The sequence below is a fragment of the Ovis canadensis genome, chromosome 19, assembly GCF_042477335.2.
Source record: "Ovis canadensis isolate MfBH-ARS-UI-01 breed Bighorn chromosome 19, ARS-UI_OviCan_v2, whole genome shotgun sequence".
Classification (NCBI taxonomy): domain Eukaryota; kingdom Metazoa; phylum Chordata; class Mammalia; order Artiodactyla; family Bovidae; genus Ovis; species Ovis canadensis.
Genome location: NC_091263.1, coordinates 58,071,971 through 58,091,084, shown reverse-complemented (window position 1 = coordinate 58,091,084; position 19,114 = coordinate 58,071,971). Strand labels below are relative to the sequence as shown.

The window sequence follows — 19,114 nt, the reverse complement described above, 5'->3', positions numbered from 1 at the left end:
TATTCTGTGAGCAGTAATACTTTATATTCTTGTTTCCAGTCTTTTAAAAAGTGAATATTAAGAACCTGGCTTTCATTATTTACTGTGCTTGTATCGTGTAAATTCACTTGATGTTTTAAAAATTAGAAAGCAAATAGTTTACTTTCATAGGGGTTATCTTGCCTATTTTAAACATATTGACAAGGTTTTTTCAGTTTATGTGTATGACTCCGTAAGAGAACAACTTGATTGTTGGTTCTCTCTGTTTATAAGGTGATTTTGAAGAAATTAAATGAGTCAAAATACACTTCAATTTGTTTTCCTTTTATGGTAAAAACAGACTGTGCTCCTTTTAATTCTCTTGTAAGAGAAAAGCTTTTAATCTCCAGCACAGAGATCGGATTTTGAACAGATTTAATATAACCTTTTGCATAATTACAGAACTGTGAAGTAAAATTTCAGTATAAAAATACATCATACAAAATCTAGGATAAGTAACGTTAGTAAAACTTGCTATTAAAGTTCTAGCAAGGTCTCTTCTTCAGAGATTCAGGCATGAAGTTTGGTTTAAGCAGAACTCCACATTCCATGTTCCCTGCAAATTTTAGTCACTCGAGGTTTACCATATAAACTTGTATGAATACATTGAGACCTTTGTGTGCTTGCCAAACATGCTTTCTGGGTTAAAAATTGTGTTCTTTCTCACTCTGTGTAATACACATCCTGTGAATTCTGCTGCTTGATTAACTTGTGTGCTTAGTGAAAGGATGAAAGGTGAAAGGTAAGCTAAGGATGTAGAGACCCGCCACCAGTTGGTGGGCATGAAGTGAAAAACAGCCTTTTCTGGACTGCTGCCCGCCTCTTTAATTTCTCTTGCTACTCTTTGTCACAGCAGCTGGATGCCGGAGAAACTTTGCTGAGATCTGCTTTATGGAGACAAACTGTCCCTTCCCCACAAAGACATGTCCGTTTTGATGGAGTTAGAAGTCCCATGACATAAGCCTCATGTCTTTGTATTCTTACAGAATACTTTCTATATGACTTAGTTGTTTTTCTTTTTTCTTTCTTTTTTTTATTTTTTCGCCGTGCCTCTTGGCATGTGAGGTCTTAGTTCCTCAACCAGGGATCAAACCTGTGACCCCTACGTTGGAAGCATGGTCTTACCACTATACTGAAAGGGAAGTCCCAATAGTTTTTACTATTATTAGGCAAAAGTCTCATTCTCTTAATATTTCATAGTTTATTTCTACTTGTTTATTTCCTAATTTTAAAAGTGTGTTTTTTTTTCCCTCCTTACCTCCCATCCCATTTTGACATTGCAGTCACAATCTGTGTATGATTTTCTCCTTCCATCCTCCTTTCTCTTAGGACTTTGCTTTGACTCAGAAATTGCCTTATTTGGAGTAATGCTTTGAATCTCTGATGCTCATGTGATTGTTTACTTTTCATCACTCTATGATATCAGCCTCTCTGAACAATTTCTGGCTTATTCTGATTGCATATTGTACTTGAAACAGTTTTAAATTTTCATCTTTTAAACTGTTGTTTCTCTAAGCCAAAGCAGTTTATTTATGACGAAGAATAGAAAACGCTTGGTGTGGTTCCCTGCTCTTATTAGTTAATGTTCCCATTATAGGACAGTCTTGAGTTTAAACTAGCTCATTTTTTATTTCTTTGTTCTCAGAGTAGTTGTTCAACTTAAGATATATTGGAAGGTTTTTATTTGTTGTTTACTTGTACCAACCATTTCCCCAGTCAGCTAGCTTTCCAATATTTCTGCCAGATTTTCTCTCAATATAACTGCACAGAAGATAGTCTTAAATTCATGCCAGTAACGTTTTGATACATAGACTGTTCCTTTTAAAAAAAAAATCTGTTTCTGTATTCTTGAAATTGGTTCATTTAATTTTAAATCTATCCTTGAATTCCAATCTTGTTTCCTTTTTTTTCCTTTATTCTTAGGTTTTAAGACAAATAGCTTTTGGAACTGTTTTTATAGAAAAAAACAATAGTAATAGTAAAAAAACAATCTTCTACAATAGTAATTTTATTTTGCTGCAGAAAGTAATAACCTTGTGAAAGTCTGTATTATTAAAATTTGCAACCTCTCAGAATCAGTCTTTGCAGTAATAATAAAGCTTTCTTTCTACTATGTGAGCTGCTATTCTCTGAAGGGAAATAAATTGTCAGCTTGATGTTGAATGCTATTTGTTAATTTTTGCTTTCTGTCTTTTAAAATAATACTTATTTATTTGGCTACCTTGGGTCTTAGTTGTGGCGGGCAAGCTCAGTAGTTGTTCCATGTGGTCTCTGGAGCACGTGGGTTTTAGTTGCTCCATATGGGATCTTAATTCCCCGACCAGGGATCAAACACGAGTCCCGTGTATTGCAAGGTGGATTCTTAACCATTGGACCACCAGAGAAGTCCCTGGTTATATCTTGATGTTAATTCTAATCTCAGTTCCTAAGCTGTATTTCCCTTTAATGACCTTCTAGGTAACTTTAGCTCATTTTTATTTGTGATGTATAGAGTTGGATCAAAGGAACATTTATGTGAATTCTGATTTGATCCTTCATTGGCAGTATGACTGGGTGGTATGATCTTTTCAAACCTCAGTTTCCTCTTTTATAAATGGGATGTTAGTACCTATTTCGTAGGATTATGAGAAATGAGACCATATTTACTAAGTGCTCTAAGTAATGCCTGATATGCAGAAATACATGTTACCTAGAAGGTAGAAAACTTTCTAGGAAGCATGAGGCAGGGTTTGGAAGATCATTGTCAGTGGGAGCTTTCATGTTGAAAACTTCTTTTTATTCCCATTTTCAAGATAGGGAAAGCTAATTGATGTAGCTTTATTGTTCCTGTTAACGTAATAGGTTTCTGACAATCTAGCAGTGGTCTAACTTTTAAATTACCAGTATACGTGCCATTTAAAAGTTTTGGTCCAAGCACATTATTTTGATGCCCTAGTCATAACATTATTTTTTTATAATGAAACCTAACTTTGAGATTTAGAAATATTCTCCAAGTTGGCATTTATTCTTCTACTTTTCTGTTTAAGGTCCCTAGGGAACTGACACCCCTATCTGATTGTCAGTGCTGTTTGAGTTTATCTTCTGCTTTCAGTTGGTTGTAGCTGTCATGTGAGGAAATTGGTTCTTGAAGAACAAGGCACAACTGTGCTCCTGTTAAGCTTCTTTTGTTTGCATTGTTTCTCATTTTCATTCTGTGCCACATAGTAATAGAGATACTATGTCATGTATTTTTTATCAGCCAAGAAATAAATTTGGTTCTGTTCTATTCCATCTTTGACAGTATTCAATGGTTTTTTACAATTCTATCATGTTTTCTGACTATACAAAGTGCTTTGGTGCTGGTTCTCAAATGTTGTCAAACTTATTAAAACCATCAGTTCTACTCCTTGGTAGGTTCTCTGCAGAAAGGCATATGTGTATGGATCAGGTACAGATGCAAGAATGTTCACAGCAGCATTATTCTCAGTAGTTCAGAACTGGGGAAAAACCCTAAAGATTTTCAGTATTCAAATAGTTAAAAAAAAAAAACGCTGAGGAATATAGGATGAACAAAGTTCAAAAGCACTAAAATTATATTATTTAGTCACACATATTTGAGTAGTATGACTCTAAAGAAATGTGAGAAATTAGGTACCATAAAAGTTGGGATGGTGCTTACCTTTATGGGATTGGAAAAGCAAATGTGGAAGGCTTTGGGGGTGGGGATTAGGTTCTGTTTCTTAATTTGGGCTGTAGTAATACAGATGTTTTCTCTTTAAAAGAAAAGACTTTATTAGCCTGTCCATTGTGTTTTATGCACCTTCCTGGATGCTATGTTTTATACTAAATATGGTTTAAAATAGGGGGAAAATGAATAATTACCTCTCTAAAGTAACACTCAAAAAGAGGGAGTTTATTTTTAAAAAAGATCTTCTTTATCTTTCAGTTGTGCCAAGGGAAGTAGTTCTTTCAAGACCTGCAGTTATCATTACAAGGAAGTTCTGTTTTGACTCTGAGGAGTCTCTGACTTCCAGTAATCCTAAAGAGTTGAGGTCTCCACTCCAAGTTTGAAAACTAGTAGTCAGAAACCTTTTTGAAGACAATAATCTTTTCCTTAATATTTTAATTGCAGGGCACTAGTGATTCACTGGATTTGATCATATAATCTTAAATAATTTCAGTAGTGATAATAGCAGAGGTAATTATTATTTAGCACTTAATATTGATACTGTTAAAAACTTTTTTAATGTATTTAATCCTTAGTTGTTTTTTTTTTAATCCTTAGTTTTTTAGAATGAGGAAAGTATTCAAATAATTTTTCCAAGTTTGATCTCTTTAAAAATAAACACCTAATTTATTCATCCAGCAAGTATTATTAAGCCTCTTACTATGTGTTTACCTGGCATTATTTTAGCTGTGTGGTGTATAGAAATGAACAAGACACAGCTAGCTTTGCCTTGATGGAATTTACATTCTCTTGAGAAAAAAAAATTAATAGACTAATAATATGTCAAGTAGTGATAAGCCCATTGAGAAAAATGGAAGATTATAAGGCAGTGAAAGTCACTCAGTTGTGTCCAACTCTTTGCAACCCCACAGACTATACAGTCCATGGAATTCTCCAGGCCAGAATACTGGAGTGGATAGCCTTTCTCTTCTCCAGGGGATCTTCCCAACCCAAGAATTGAACCCAGGTCTTCTGCATTGCGGGCGGATTCTTTACCAGCTGAGCTACAAGGGAAGCCAAAGAATACTGGAGTGGGTAGCCTGTCCCCTCTTCAGAAGATCTTTCTGACCCAGAAATCAAATGAGGGTCTCCTGCATTGCAGACAGATTGTTTACCAACTAAGCTATCAGGGCAGTTTAGTTCAGTTCAGTCACTCAGTTGTGTCTGATTCTTTGTGACCCCCATGGACTGTAACATGCCAGGCTTCCCTGTCCATCACTTAAGTCCCAGAGCTTACTCAAACTTATGTCCATTGAGTTGGTGATGCCATCCAACCATCTCATCCTCTGTCATCGCCTTCTCCTCCCACCTTCAATCTTTCCCAGCATCAGGATCTTTTCAAATGAGTCAGTTCTTCACGTCACATGGTCTAAGGATTGGCACTTCAGCATCAGCCCTTCCAATGAATATTCAGTACTGATTTCCTTTAGGATGGGCTGGTTGGATCTCCTTGCAGTCCAAGGGACTCTCAAGAGTCTTCTCCAACACCACAGTTCAAAAGCATCATTCTTTGGTGCTCAGCTTTCTTTATAGTCCAACTCTTACATCCATTCATGACTATTGGAAAAACCATAGCTTTGGCTAGATGGACCTTTGTTGGCAAAGTAATGTCTCTGCTTTTTAATATGCTGTCTAGATTGGTCATAGCTTTTCTTCTAAAGAGCAACCATCTTTTACTTTCATGGCTGCAATCACCATCTGCAGTAATTTTGGATCCCCCCAAAATAAAATATGTTACTGTTTCCATTGTTTCCCCATCTATTTGCCATGAAGTAATGGGACCGGATGTCATGATCATAGTTTTCTGAATGTTGAGTTTTAAGCCAACTTTTTCACTCTCCTCTTTCACTTTCATCAAGAGGCCCTTTAGTTCTTCACTTTCTGCCGTAAGGGTGGTATCATCTGCATATCTGAGTTATTGATATTTCTCCCCGCAATCTTGATTCCAGCTTGTGCTTCATCCAGCCCGGCGTTTCTCATGATGTACTCTGCATATAAGTTAAATAAGCAGGGTGACAATATACAGCCTTGTAGACGTACTCCTTTCCTGATTTGGAACCAGTCTGTTGTTCCCTGTCCAGTTCTAACTGTTGCTTCTTGACCTACATATTGATTTCTCAGGAGTCAGGTGAGGTGGTCTGGTATTCCCATCTCTTGAAGAATTCTCCACAATTTGTTGTGATTCACACACTCAGAGACTTTAGCATAGTCAATAAAGCAGAAGTAGATGTTTTTCTGGAACTCTTGTACCTATCAGGGCAGCATGTGGAATTTGAACAGATTTGGGATTAAGCTGAGTGAGTTGTACATGCTCTGGGGAAAGAGTGTGTGAGATGAAGAAAAACCACATGAAAACCCAAGGCAAGTCTAAAGGAGTATTAATAAAACTGCCTTTAAGAAATAAACAAAAGGACAGAGAGTAAGTGTTTTAGGCTTTGCATATTAAAGGGTCCCTTTTATAAGTACCAACTCTGCCACTGTGGTGGAAACCAGCCATGGACAATATGTAAATGAAGGAACCTGACCGTGTTCCTATAAAACTTGATTTACCAAGCAGGCAACAAGCTGAATTTGGCCCTGTAGGGCCGTAGTTGGCTTACAGACCTTGTAGATCATGGTAGGGATTTAAGATTTTGTTTTAAGGATGATAGAGTTTTGAGCACTGTGAAGAAGGCTGAGCGCCGAAGAACGGATGCTTTTGAACTGTGGTGTTGGAGAAGACTCTTGAGAGTCCCTTGGACTGCAAGGAGATCCAACCAGTCTATTCCAAAGGAGATCAGCCCTAGGTGTTCTTTGGAAGGAATGATGCTAAAGCTGAAGCCCCAGTACTTTGGCCACCTCATGCGAAGAGTTGACTCATTGGAAAAGACTCTGATGCTGGGAGGGATTGGGGGCAGGAGGAAAAGGGGACGACAGAGGATGAGATGGCTGGATGGCATCACTGACTCAATGGACTTGAGTCTGAGTGAACTTTAGGAGTTGGTGATGGACAGGGAGGCCTGGTGTGCTGTGATTCATGGTGTCGCAAAGAGTTGGACACGACTGAGCAACTGAACTGAACTGAATGTGTGTTTATAATTTTTTGAAGAAGGTGGTACTTCAGTCTTCAACATCCTAGAGAAAGATAGAAGTGGCTTTTAGAACCTTTGTTTATTCTGTTTCATTATTTGCTATATTCGTATAACAAGCATTTGTAGAACCTGTATTATGTGACACAGTTGTGTTGAGAAATTTATTAATAATAAATTCATTAATTTATTAAATTATTATTAAATATTTACACAATTTAATATTAAATTTAAAATAATATTAAATTATTATTATTAATTATTATTAATAATAAGATACCTTGCTGCTTTCATTAGACCTGAACGATTTATCTTGGTAATCCACGAAAAGTACCTGGCACTTTCTGATGTATAGTATTTGAAGTAATGAGTATATTCTTCAAAGAGTTTATCATATGGTGGTAAAGATGCTTAATAGAGACACTAATGAAGAGCTATGGAATGGGAGAGGAGAGATACCAGATTCATCCCAAAGAAAGGAAGAGAAGACAAATTCAGTTTTATGGGATGAGATAAGCTCCTGTGAGATTTCTGGGTGAAGATGTTTGAGAAGTAGTTAGGCATTAGGGTTTTGGAATGTAAGAGAGCGAGAATGAGACTAGGCATCAATATGTAGAAATTATTCAAGTGTCAGTTCAGTTCAGTCGCTCAATCATGTCCGGCTCTTTGCGACCCCTTGAATTGCAGTATGCCAGACCTCCCTGTCCATCACCAACTCCCGGAGTTCACCCAAACTCTTGTCCATCGAGTTGGTGATGCCATCCAGGCATCTCATCCTCTGTCGTCCCCTTCTCCTCCTGCCCCCAATCCCTCCCACCATCAGAGTCTTTTCCAATGAGTCAACTCTTCGCATGAGGTGGCCAAAATATTGGAGTTTCAGCTTTAGCATCATTCCTTCCAAAGAAGACCCAGGACTGATCTCCTTCAGAATGGACTGGTTGGATCTCCTTGCAGTCCAAGGGACTCTCAAGAGTCTTCTCCAACACCACACTTCAAAAGCATTAATTCTTCAGCACTCAGCTTTCTTCACAGTCCAACTCTCACATCCATACATGACCACTGGAAAAACCATAGCCTTGACTAGACAGACCTTTGTTGGCAAAGTTGTCTCTGCTTTTGAATATGCTATCTAGGTTGGTCATAACTTTTCTTCCAAGAAGTCAGCGTCTTTTAATCATGGCTGCAATCACCATCTGTAGTGATTTTGGAGCTGAAAAAAATAAAGTCTGACACTGTTTCCACTGTTTCCCCATCTATTTCCCAAGAAGTGATGGAATTCAAGTGTGGCAGGTAGTTAATGCTATTAAAAATTTTTTTGAGATCTCAGAGACTAATTTCTCTTTTCTTGCTTGATAGAAGTATAAAAATTTGTACTCTGCTTTCCCCCAGTGCAGACAGTGCTGCATTGGAAATCTTTATACCAGCCTCTCTCTTTCCAGTGTGATGTGTAGAAGAGAGGTTGTGGTGTCAAAGGGCCTACACTTTCAGCATTGGGATAGTTCCTGCCAAATTGCCCTCTAAACAAAATATTCATACTGATTTACACTTCCCCTGAAAGGACAGGAAGCTACTCATTTACCCACCCCCTCTCAGTCAGTACTGAAATTCAGTATATTGCCAGCCTGATGGGCAAATAATGCCATGGTATCGTGTTAGTGGGTAGATCATAGATTTCTCAGGTTTACTAGACATTTCCATTTCTTGGCTTGTGAGTTCTGTGTTCCTGTTCTTTGCCCTTCTTTCCCCTGTGTTATTTGACTTTCTGTTATTAGTTTTTGGAAGGTGTCATATCTTTGTTTGCCTTCTTCACAGGCTCTTTCCTCATTCCTTGCTTTGTTTTTTGCTCTGACTGCCTTCTGACATACTGTTGTTTATCTCTTTATTGCCTGCCCTCCGAGCACCATTAGAATAAGAACCAGGAGGGCAGGGATTTTGTCATTTGTTTATTCTAATGTTTCCAACACCTGGGACAGTGCCTGGCACATAATAGGCACCCCCTAGTTAATGGTTCGATGAATGAATGAAGTGATTAGTAACCTGTATCTGTTATTTGTTTTTCAAATATTTTCCCGTGTTTGCACTTCCTCTTTAGTTTTGTTTTTGGTGAGTTTGATCATGTAGAAAAATTTAACTTATATGAGATCATACCCTATTAGTTTTTTCACACATGACTTTTGAAGTCTACAGTTCGCCTACCCCCTTTTTACCCCTTTGTTCCCTTCATTCACTTCTCCCACCTCCCACTCCCCACCTCTGGCAACCACCAGTCTGTTCTCTGTATCTATGAGCTTGTATGTTTGTTTGTTTTAAATTCTACATATGAGAGAGATCATATGGTATTTGTCTTTCCCTGTGTGACTTTTCTTGGCACTGTGTTAGCACTTAGTGTGCACTTAGCACTTGGTATTAGCACTTAGCACTGTGCTCTTAAGATCCATCCGTGTGGTCACAAATGGCAAGACTTCATTCTCTTTTATGGCTGAATGATACGCCATTATATATATATACATGTCCATTCATCTGCTGGTGCCTTATCTTGACTGTTGCAAACAATGCTACAGTGAATGAGGGTGTGCATTATTGTTCTTCCAGTTAGTGTTTTTGTTTTCTTCAAGTAAATACCTAGAAGTGGAATTGCTAGATCATATAGTAGTTCTATTTTGAATATTTTGAAGAATCTCCATACTGTTTTTCATAGTGGCTACATCAGTGTAGATTTCCACCAACAATGTGCAAGGGTTCCCTTTTTTCCACATTCTTATTTTTTCTTGTCTTTTTGCTGATAGCCATTTTAACAGATGTGAAATGATATTATTGTATGGATTTGGTTTGCATTTCCCTGATGATTAGTGATATTGAGCATCTTTCTGTGTGCCTATTGCATTGCCTTTCGCTAAGTTGTGTCCAACTCTTGTGACCCCATGGAATGTAGCTGGCCAGGCTCCTCTGTCCATGGGATTCTCCAGGCAAGAGTATTGGAGTGGGTTGCCATTTCCTTCTCCAGGGATCTTCCTAACCCAGGAATTGAACCTGGGTCTCCTGCATTCCAGGCAGATTCTTTACCAAATGAGCTATGAGGGAAGACCCCATGTACCTATAGGCCATCTGTATATCTTCTTTGGAAAAATCTCTGTTCAAATATTCTGTGCATTTTTTAATGAAATTTTTTGCTTTTTAACTTGTTCATACATATTTAGATTGTAATCAGAAGAAAAAAGTCAATGAAAGCCTGAGAAAAAAGGAATGAGCAAGCACATACAAGAAGTAGGAGTGAGTCGTATCCTAGAAGCCAAATGAAAAGAGTTTTTAAAAGGAGGCAGTAAACTTTTGATAAAGTATGATGAATGGGTCCATTCACAGTAAAAGATAAAAGACATAAAACACAAGAACAGAGAGAATGAGAGTAGAAGCTTACTTTAGAAACATAAAACAGACAGTAGAGTTAGAGATTTTGAGGTTGGAGATTTTAGAGGATGGAAAGAAAATTCTTAATGAGTATGCAGTTTTCTTTTGAGTGATAAAAGTATTTTGGAACTAGATGAAGCTGGTGGCTCCATATTATAGTGAATATACTAAATGCCACTTTATTGTTCACTTTAAAATTAATACACTATGTGAATTTAATCCCAGTTTTTTTTTTTTAGAAAAGACCATATACTGAGGTACATGAAATTTAAGAACACCAGGGGTAAAGAAAAGATTCTGAAAATTTCCAGGGAGAAACAAAGTATCTCATACTGTATTATTAATCATAATAAATTAAATAATAATGTAGTGATAAACAAACCCTGAAATCATAACAATTTAATTCAACCATTTACTTTTTTTTTTTTTTTTTTGCTGTGTCACAGGCTTGTGGGATCTTAGTTCCCCAACCAGGAATTGAAGCCAGGGCACAGCAGTGACAGCCCAGAATCCTAACCTCTAGGCCACCAAAGTGAAAGTAAAAAGTGTTAGTTGTTCAGTCGTATCCAACTCTTCGCGACCCCAGGGATTATAGCCCACCAGGCTTCTCTGTCCATGGAGTTTTCCAGGCAAGAATACTGGAGTGGGTTGCCATTCTCTTCTCCAGGGGTCTTCCCCACCCAGGAGTTGAACCCAGTCTTCTGCAGTGCAGGCAGATCTTTTACCATTTGAGCCACCCAGGAAGCCCGCTGGGCCACCAGGAACCTCACAAATAGTTCCTTTTCATTTATGCTACATGTTCATGGTAAGGGAGAACATTCTGTTCCATATTGTTACTCAGGAATGGAGATTGATCTGAGCACTTTGTTTCTAGAGTGGGAAAGGAACAAGTGTAGAAAAGTCCTGCTCTCTTTTAAATGCTTCCGCCTTGGCTAGAACCAATCATATGGACCTTCTTCAGTTAGGGACTTGGAATGTACAGTATTCTCAGATGCCCAGAAAGGTTAGGCAAACCAGGCACTGCTGAGCACAAGAAATCTCTACCACGCATACTGAGGACCAAGGGTCTGACTGGCAGTAGACTTACCTTCCAATTTGAAGCTAGAAGACAGTGAAACGATTTTTTTAAAAATTCTGAACAATTTTTCCTGTGAAGTTTTGTGTCTGTCAAACCATCAGTCAAATGTGAGCATAGAACAGTAGCATTTTCAGAGGAGCAGAGTTACAAAGCTTTTACCTTCTATCCATCTCTTATCCAGAAATTATCAGAGGCTATGGTACACTAAAATAAGAACAAAATAGGAAGAGGAGGATTTTCCTGGTGGCACAATGGAAAAGAATCTGCCTGTCAGTGCAGGGGACACGGGTTCAATCCCTGGTCTGAGAAGATTCCACGTGCTGTGGAGCAGCTCAGGCCATGTACCACAACTGCTGAGCCCGAGCGCTGCAACTCCTGAAGCCTGTGTGCCTAGAGCCCACGTTCCACAAGAGAAACCACCGCGATGAGAAGCCCATGCACCACCACTGGAGGGTAGCCCCCACTCTCTGCAACTAGAGAAAGCCTGCACACAGTAACAAAAGACCCAGTGCGACCAAAAATAAATAATTAAAACCAATGTTTGGAATCTGGGAGCAAGGAATTCTGCACAGGATATAGCTCAGACTGGAGCAGGAAGGTGAAAGGACTAGGGGAAGGGAGAAACAGGAATATATGATAGATTGCCTGGTATGTTTGATGATATTGAGAGTTTTAGGGTTCTGTAAGAGCTTGGGCTATGTTTGAGATATATTTTTTAAAATTAGCAAAACAAAAGAGGACATTATAAGTTATAGAAACACTAAATGTTGTATAAGAAGAAAAATGTAATTATGGTATATAACTCAGATACAAATAATAGTCATAAATTCTGATCACAGATGGACAAAATGTAACTCTTATTGAGCATATTAGAATATGAGAGCTTACTTGTCTGTAAGAGATTATCAGTAAATAATGCCTAAAATGGAAAAGTTAAGAAATAGCAATATATTACTTAGAAATGTGAATGTAAATACCAAAAGAAATGACTAAAAGTTGAAAGTTGTTGTCTGTGGGAAGTGATTTTTCAGGAATGGAATGGGGTAAAACAGAGGCTGAATAAAACATCTTACATTATATATCTTGTAAGATTAATGCCTTTTGAAATTATCTAAATTTATGACTTTGTCTTTTCTTTTTATCAAGGAGGTAGGAGCAGACAGTGCCGCATGCCACACAGAGCCTATATGAAATGAAAATTATCAGTGACCTCAGAGCTGTTCAGTGGTGGGGTGATGGGTCTAGACCAACTTGCAGTGGGTTGAAGGGTAGAAGAATAGAGAAATTATTTCAAATACTGCAAAAGTGTAAACTGAAGGAGACCAAGTGACATACATCATCAGATAATGGGGTATACAGAATTAGATATATTATCCTCCCAACCGGAAAGGTAGAATATGAAAATCCAACTTTAAATAAATGATAAAGAAACCACACTATACAGAGAATGAATGCCACATAAAATTTTTTTTTAATTTATTTAAATAATTAGCTCTTCTAAAATGATTCATTTTACTGAAACATGTCATACAGACATCTCTGCTAAATTTTATCAACAGGGAAAAGTAAGCTGTTGGTATGATTTGTATTCTTTATCTAAATGAAATACCTTCCTAGAATTCCTTTATTTCAAGTTAATATTGTTGACTTAAAGAGTGTTGCTTTGTTTTTTCTGAGTCTTTTAAAAAATGCAAGGCTACTACAATAAGGTGAAAAAAAGATTTTTAATAATAAAATAAGGCAAAAATTAATGAAAACTGAAGACAGATTGTTTCCCTACTCTCGGGTTTCTGCATTAACCTGATTCCTCTAGTATAGTTCAAGTTCTCTTAGTTCCCCCTTCCAGGTTCAAGTTTTTGTTCAAGCCTAGTCATGGGAGTAATGCTATCATCTTTAAATTTGGTCATGGAATGTGTTACACTACCCTGCTCAGGGAAGTGCTTGCTGCTCAGTTTGGGCTGGGATAGTAACGTTTATTTTCTTTGGCAGAGAAGCTGATCGTCGAGGGGCACCTAACCAAAGTAGTAGAAGAGACAAAGCTTTCAAAAGGTTCGTTTTCTGTGGGGTTTCTGTGGCATTTTTCTGTGGGTTTTGACAACTCTTGGATAATGAAGGTTAGTGTACATTTCTAAGGTCATAGCACTTTATCCATCAGTTTATGTCTTATAGCTCACAATCCAGTAACAGTACCAGATAATAATATAAAACAGTTGGAGTTCTCTCTTAAGAAGGATATGTTCATTGAAAGGTTTGTTTTTAAATGGGTATATATGTGTGGGTTTTTTTTAATGCTTGGAATAGGTTTCATTAGCTAGTAAAGATTTATTGTGATCTCTGTCTCACTTCCAGCATTATTTTCAGCTTTGATCTAAAATTTTTAATCAAATAGAGTGTAAATCTTGTTTGAAACAGATGAAAAGTGTTTTCAGTTCTCTTTTTCTAGTTATTGTACATTTAATATTTGTTATGATATTTAATATTATCTTAATTGCTGGCATCTCAGTTTGGTTTAAACAAAAGTGATTATGTAGAACCTTACATTTTGTGATGAATAGTCCTATAATTGCTTGAAGTAATTTATTCTGTTAATTATTTTCTATAAAAAAATTGTCAGACCTTAGAAAAGAAAAGTAAGTTTTAAGCATCATGTTGTCAAGTCACTTTTATGTGTAGGGAAATTGGGCAAATAAATTTAGTGGAATATGTTCATTATTCCTTCTAGGACTTTTATCAGGAGAACATGTCAGTATAAAATTTAAAACTAAATTCAAAATCATTTGGGTCAGTTAAAACAATGAATAATAAAGGGTTGCTGTAATCAGTTTCATTAATTCTGTTTTATGACAGTAACTGGATCTATTTGGCTTTTAAAAATATTTAAAAGGATAGTGTTATCCCAACTATCCGGTGGCTTCCATTTGGAATTTTGTGCACGGCACATGCCATATTTGGGGAAAGAATGCGTAAAATATGCATCACTAATATTGTTCTGGCAAACAGGCATTGAGTTTCAGAACAGTGAACTATTTTTAGTACGTATGGCAATTTATTTCATCTTATTAAAGTGAGATGAGAACAGATTTTAAAATAGCTTTTACTTCACCAACTAAATACCTATTCAGATTAGTTGGTTAAATAGCCAACACTTTGATGTAATGTAGCCTTAAAAAAATCAGTGCTGCTTTTAATTAAAGAAAAGTATATTGCTACTTTTGTGCTTCTATTTAATGCATTATGAATTAGAATTTATTTCCTTGAAATTACATGATGTCATTTTTGGAAAAGAAAATGTAATTATTTCCTTTTGAAATCTGGCTAAAAATATGTATTGAAAACTTTAAGAGCATGCTTAACAACTTACTAGCAGTTTCACTTCTGAGTTTTTATCTTAAAAAGGAACAAATTGGACAGATGTACAAGGACGTTTGTATTGTTTAAAAGCAAAAAGAAAACATAAGCATCCAGTAATAAGGACATTTATTAAATAAATTATTGCAAGTGTGTCCATGCAAATGAATAGAATACATCCTTTAAGAATGGTAATACAGAAAGTTCCTTGGCAGCCTAGTAGTAAGGACTCAGCACTTTCACTGCCAGGGTCTGGGTTCAGTCCTTGGTTGGGGAGCTAAGATTCTGCAAAGCCTAGTGGCACAACCGGAAAAAAAATAGGGAAAGGATGAATGCTAATACAAATATAAGTTTTATATACCCAGAGATTTTTCTGTCAGCTGTCAGCATTTTACTGGCACTAACCACAGTTGGCATGCAGAGATATATTAATCCCTGTAACAAACTAACATGGCTGAAATAAATTATATTTAAATGCTTTATATCTGGCTATAAAGTATTTTCTTTTAGATATGGCTGGATTATTTTATTTTTTAAATACTTTTACTGGTGATGTTTTTAATAGAATTTTCTGCCTTGAAAAACATCAGTTGCTAGAAATTGCCAGTTACTAGTTGTTACAAGTCTTGGTGGTATTAATGTTTCCTTCAGGTATTTCACCTAATGCAAAATGCAGTTGTAGGTTGCCCATGCCTTCTATTTAAGCCCTCACTCAACTTGCAGTCATTTTATGTTTATGGTAGATTTGTCATGAAATTAAAAGATGCATACTCCTTGGAAGGAAAGTTACAACCAACCTAGATAGCATATTCAAAAGCAGAGACATTACTTTGCCAACTAAGGTCTGTCTAGTCAAGGCTATGGTTTTTCCAGTAGTCATGTATGGATGTGAAAGTTGGACTGTGAAGAAAGCTGAGTGCCAAAGAATTGATGCTTTTGAAGTGTGGTGTTGGAGAAGACTCTTGAGAGTCCCTTGGACTGCAAGGAGATCCAACCAGTCCATTCTAAAGGAGATCAGTCCCGGGTGTTCTTTGGAAGGACTGATGCTGAAGCTGAAACTCCAGTACTTTGGCCACCTCATGTGAAGAGTTGACTCATTGGAAAAGACTCTGATGCTGGGAGGGATTGAGGGCAGGAGAAGAAGGGGACGACAGAGGATGAGATGGCTGGATGGCATCACCAACTCGATGGACGTGAGTCTGAGTGAACTCCGGGAGTTGGTGATGGACAGGGAGGCCTGTTGTGCTACGATTCATGGGGTTGCAAAGAGTTGGACATGACTGAACGACTGAACTGAACTGAACTGAAAGATGGCCGTAGAAACAAAACAAGAATTTGTCAAACAGCGGCTTTTAATTTCAGGTTCTACCAGCCACTGGCTTTGTGCCCTTAGGCAATTTACTTTAGTACTTTAAATCTCAGTTTCCTCATTTATAAAATGGGATCAACAGTATATAACTTACAGGGTCTTTTGGAAATTTAATGACGTACTGTTTATAAAGCAGGAAGCACCTTTCTGTTAGCAAATATTAGTTCTTCTCTCCCCTTTGATTCTTGATCATGCTTTCTTTGCAAATAATGGTTCCAGTGGTATCAGAACTGGCCTATGTTTGTTTTGCCCATCCATTGTTATGTCTGCTTGAAGATATAGTGAAAGCAGTCACTTTATTGTACACTTGCCAGTTTGGGAGTAGTTTGGTGTTGATGTTGATAGCGTTCCGTTTACCCCTCTTATATATACTATTGCTGTGCTTTTTAATAAGTAAGTACTGCAGAAAAAATCAACTGGTTCTGTGGTTCATGGGGCCACAAAGAGTCAGACACAACTGAGCAACTGAACTGAACTGAATGAATTTTAATATAGGGAAGTTGGGTGCTGCTTCATAGCTGAAGAGTAGAGGTTTTAAATAGTAGAGACTCTTGTCACTCATTTGTTGTGTCCTGTTCATCTTGAATAGATTTTATTTGCCTCCATATAATAACTGTAGTGTCAAGATACAACAATGATGCCACATGACTTGACTTGCAGTAAACTGTGTCTTTAATCATCTCTTTTTGGAGCACCTCCTACATACTGTGCATTGTTTGGACTGAGGATGTAGCAGTTAACAAAACAGACAAAGATTCCTGCACTCATGGAGCTTATATTCTACTAAGATCTTAATGGAAACCTCTAAGGCAATTTTACCTTCCTAGCTACTGTTCCAAATAGGAAATAAAAGTTGCTTGTAAGCCAGAAGAATATGTCTGAAAATACATTCCTCTTGGTTTACCTTGATACCTTGATCATAAAATTGCCAAGAATATTAAAATTAGAAGTCTTTTTGTCTTTTCCATTCTGTTCCTACAGAATGGTTTCTTTCCTTTCTATATATTGATAAGATGTATTCACACCTCCCTTATTTGAGACTGTAACTTTGTGATCAAAACTAGTACATTCAGAAATGTCTAACTAGAACACACTGTGAATGCACACTAGAGGTCTCAGATTAGATTCCCATCGGCCTCAGCGATCAGTGACTTCATGTCTAATCCAAGCTCATTGTCTCTCAGCAGCTGGTCTTTGATTAGAAATGGCAGTGAGAAAAGATGCAAAAGGCCTCTTATAATCCATCACTCATTATACAAATTAGCCACAAATTTAGGCTATTCTTATATGGAATAGCCAAATAAGTTATATTTCAATATTGTATTAATAATTTTGACAGTGATAGTTTCAGATATGTTTCTGACTACTTCTCAGATGAAAAATATCTCTTGATTTAGTTGATTATGAAAACAATACATGTTCACTCTAATTTTTCACACAGTTTATGACAGTGTGAAGTTAGAAAGTAAATGTGCATCCCTACCTTCAGAAATGACCATTGGTATCTCTGTGGTAGATCCTTCTAGACTTGAATAAATACAAAACAAAAAATTCATAGCTAAACGTTCAACTCTTTTCAGTCTAAACAGAGTCACATTATACATAACAGACTTTACTTTTACTTAATAGTAGTGAATCTATCTTGAACATTTTCCATTCAGTAATGAACAATGCTGCAGTGAATATCCTTATGGATATATACTATATGTTGTCTATTATTTCCTTAGGAAAAAGTACTAGAAATGGATACCCACATTTATGTTTTTGATACAGATTACCAAAAACAGTATAGTCAAGCACATGACATTGTAAAAAGTAATTATATATCTACTGAATTTATAATCTCATTGAGGAAATAAGATATATGTATATACAGAGAATACTATAAAACAGAACATGGTTAATGATAAAAACATATGTCCCAGAGAAGATACAATAAAAAAGGAGCAACGTACTGGAGAAATGAAGACTTCCTTAGAAGTGATGGGCTTAAGCTATATCTTAGTATAGATTGAATAGGCCAAGTAGTGAGAATGGTCCTTAAGTTTAAGGAAATATCAATTTAAGCAAAGAATTTAAGGCTTGTGGTTCAGGTACCGTTGCGTTTTCTTTAGATATAAAAGGCTGTTAATGTTATTTTTGCAGTGTTACTTTTAATTTTAAAAAATAATGGTAATTTTTAAAAGAGTTTTTGTTATGAGTATAAATATTACTAAGGCAACCTAACTAGTGTTTTTATATAATAGAATCATTTTCTTTCCTCATCTTCATACAATGTCCACATTGTCCTGGAAATTTTTGCTATATTTGTTGCAGTTCTCTGAATACTTTAGCAAAGCTTGCTTCATTTTTGTTTCCAGTTGGCCAGTGGACAGCCTTGAACAAAAGCCCCAGCCCTCTGCACAGCAGTCATGATCCACATTATAATTTAATCTGAGCTCCGTGTAATAAGCAGCATTCCATTTGGGACTAGAGTGGTGAAGAAGTAAGAGCTTCAGTGACCTCAGTTAATTTTAAAAGTATTTTGCATACCAGTAGATTTAGAGCACGCATAGCCTGAAGCAGTTTTACTGATACAAGCTTTTTTAATTGTAACATGATTCTACTTTTTTTTTTCCTACTTGTTAGAAAACCAGGCAAGAGTGAAGGAATCCGACTTGTCAGATACCCTGAGTCCAAGCAAGGAGAAAAGTAGCGACGACACTACAGGTGAGTTTTAACCTAAGGTTTATAACTCTGCAGATGTTATTGTTAGTTATTGTTGCCTACTAAGCAGTTTAGGTATGCAGGTTGGTGTGGGTGGAGATTTCAAAATTCTTACAATGATCCAAATATAATAGCTGTATAAGTTTCACTTACTTATTTTGAAAAGGATAGCTTGCTGATAGAGTTTACTGTTTATAATTCTCTTTTTTCCCCCTCTGTAGACGCCCAAATGGATGATCAAGACCTAAATGAACCCCTTGCTAAAGTGTCCCTATTAAAAGGTACTTTAACACGTTTTTATGACATTTAAACCAGGGCATTGGATTCACCCTTGCCACAAATTCAGTTCCAAGTATTACATGATGTTTTAAGTTTTAGTTAAAAGAGTAAGATAGCTTGTCTACAGTAGCAGAAAC

At 36.7% G+C, this 19,114-nt stretch overlaps 1 protein-coding gene across 50 annotated transcripts in view; it reads left to right on the top strand.

The window, feature by feature from the left end:
• Positions 1-19,114, top strand: part of SLMAP (sarcolemma associated protein) — a 157,103-nt gene that overhangs the window by 112,681 nt on the left and 25,308 nt on the right. For all 50 annotated transcript variants that reach the window (XM_069560615.1, XM_069560617.1, XM_069560596.1 and 47 more), the window contains 3 exons: positions 13,265-13,324; positions 18,621-18,701; positions 18,920-18,979. In XM_069560615.1, the coding sequence (XP_069416716.1) occupies positions 13,265-13,324; positions 18,621-18,701; positions 18,920-18,979 (201 nt within the window). The remainder of the gene's footprint in view (positions 1-13,264; positions 13,325-18,620; positions 18,702-18,919; positions 18,980-19,114) is intronic.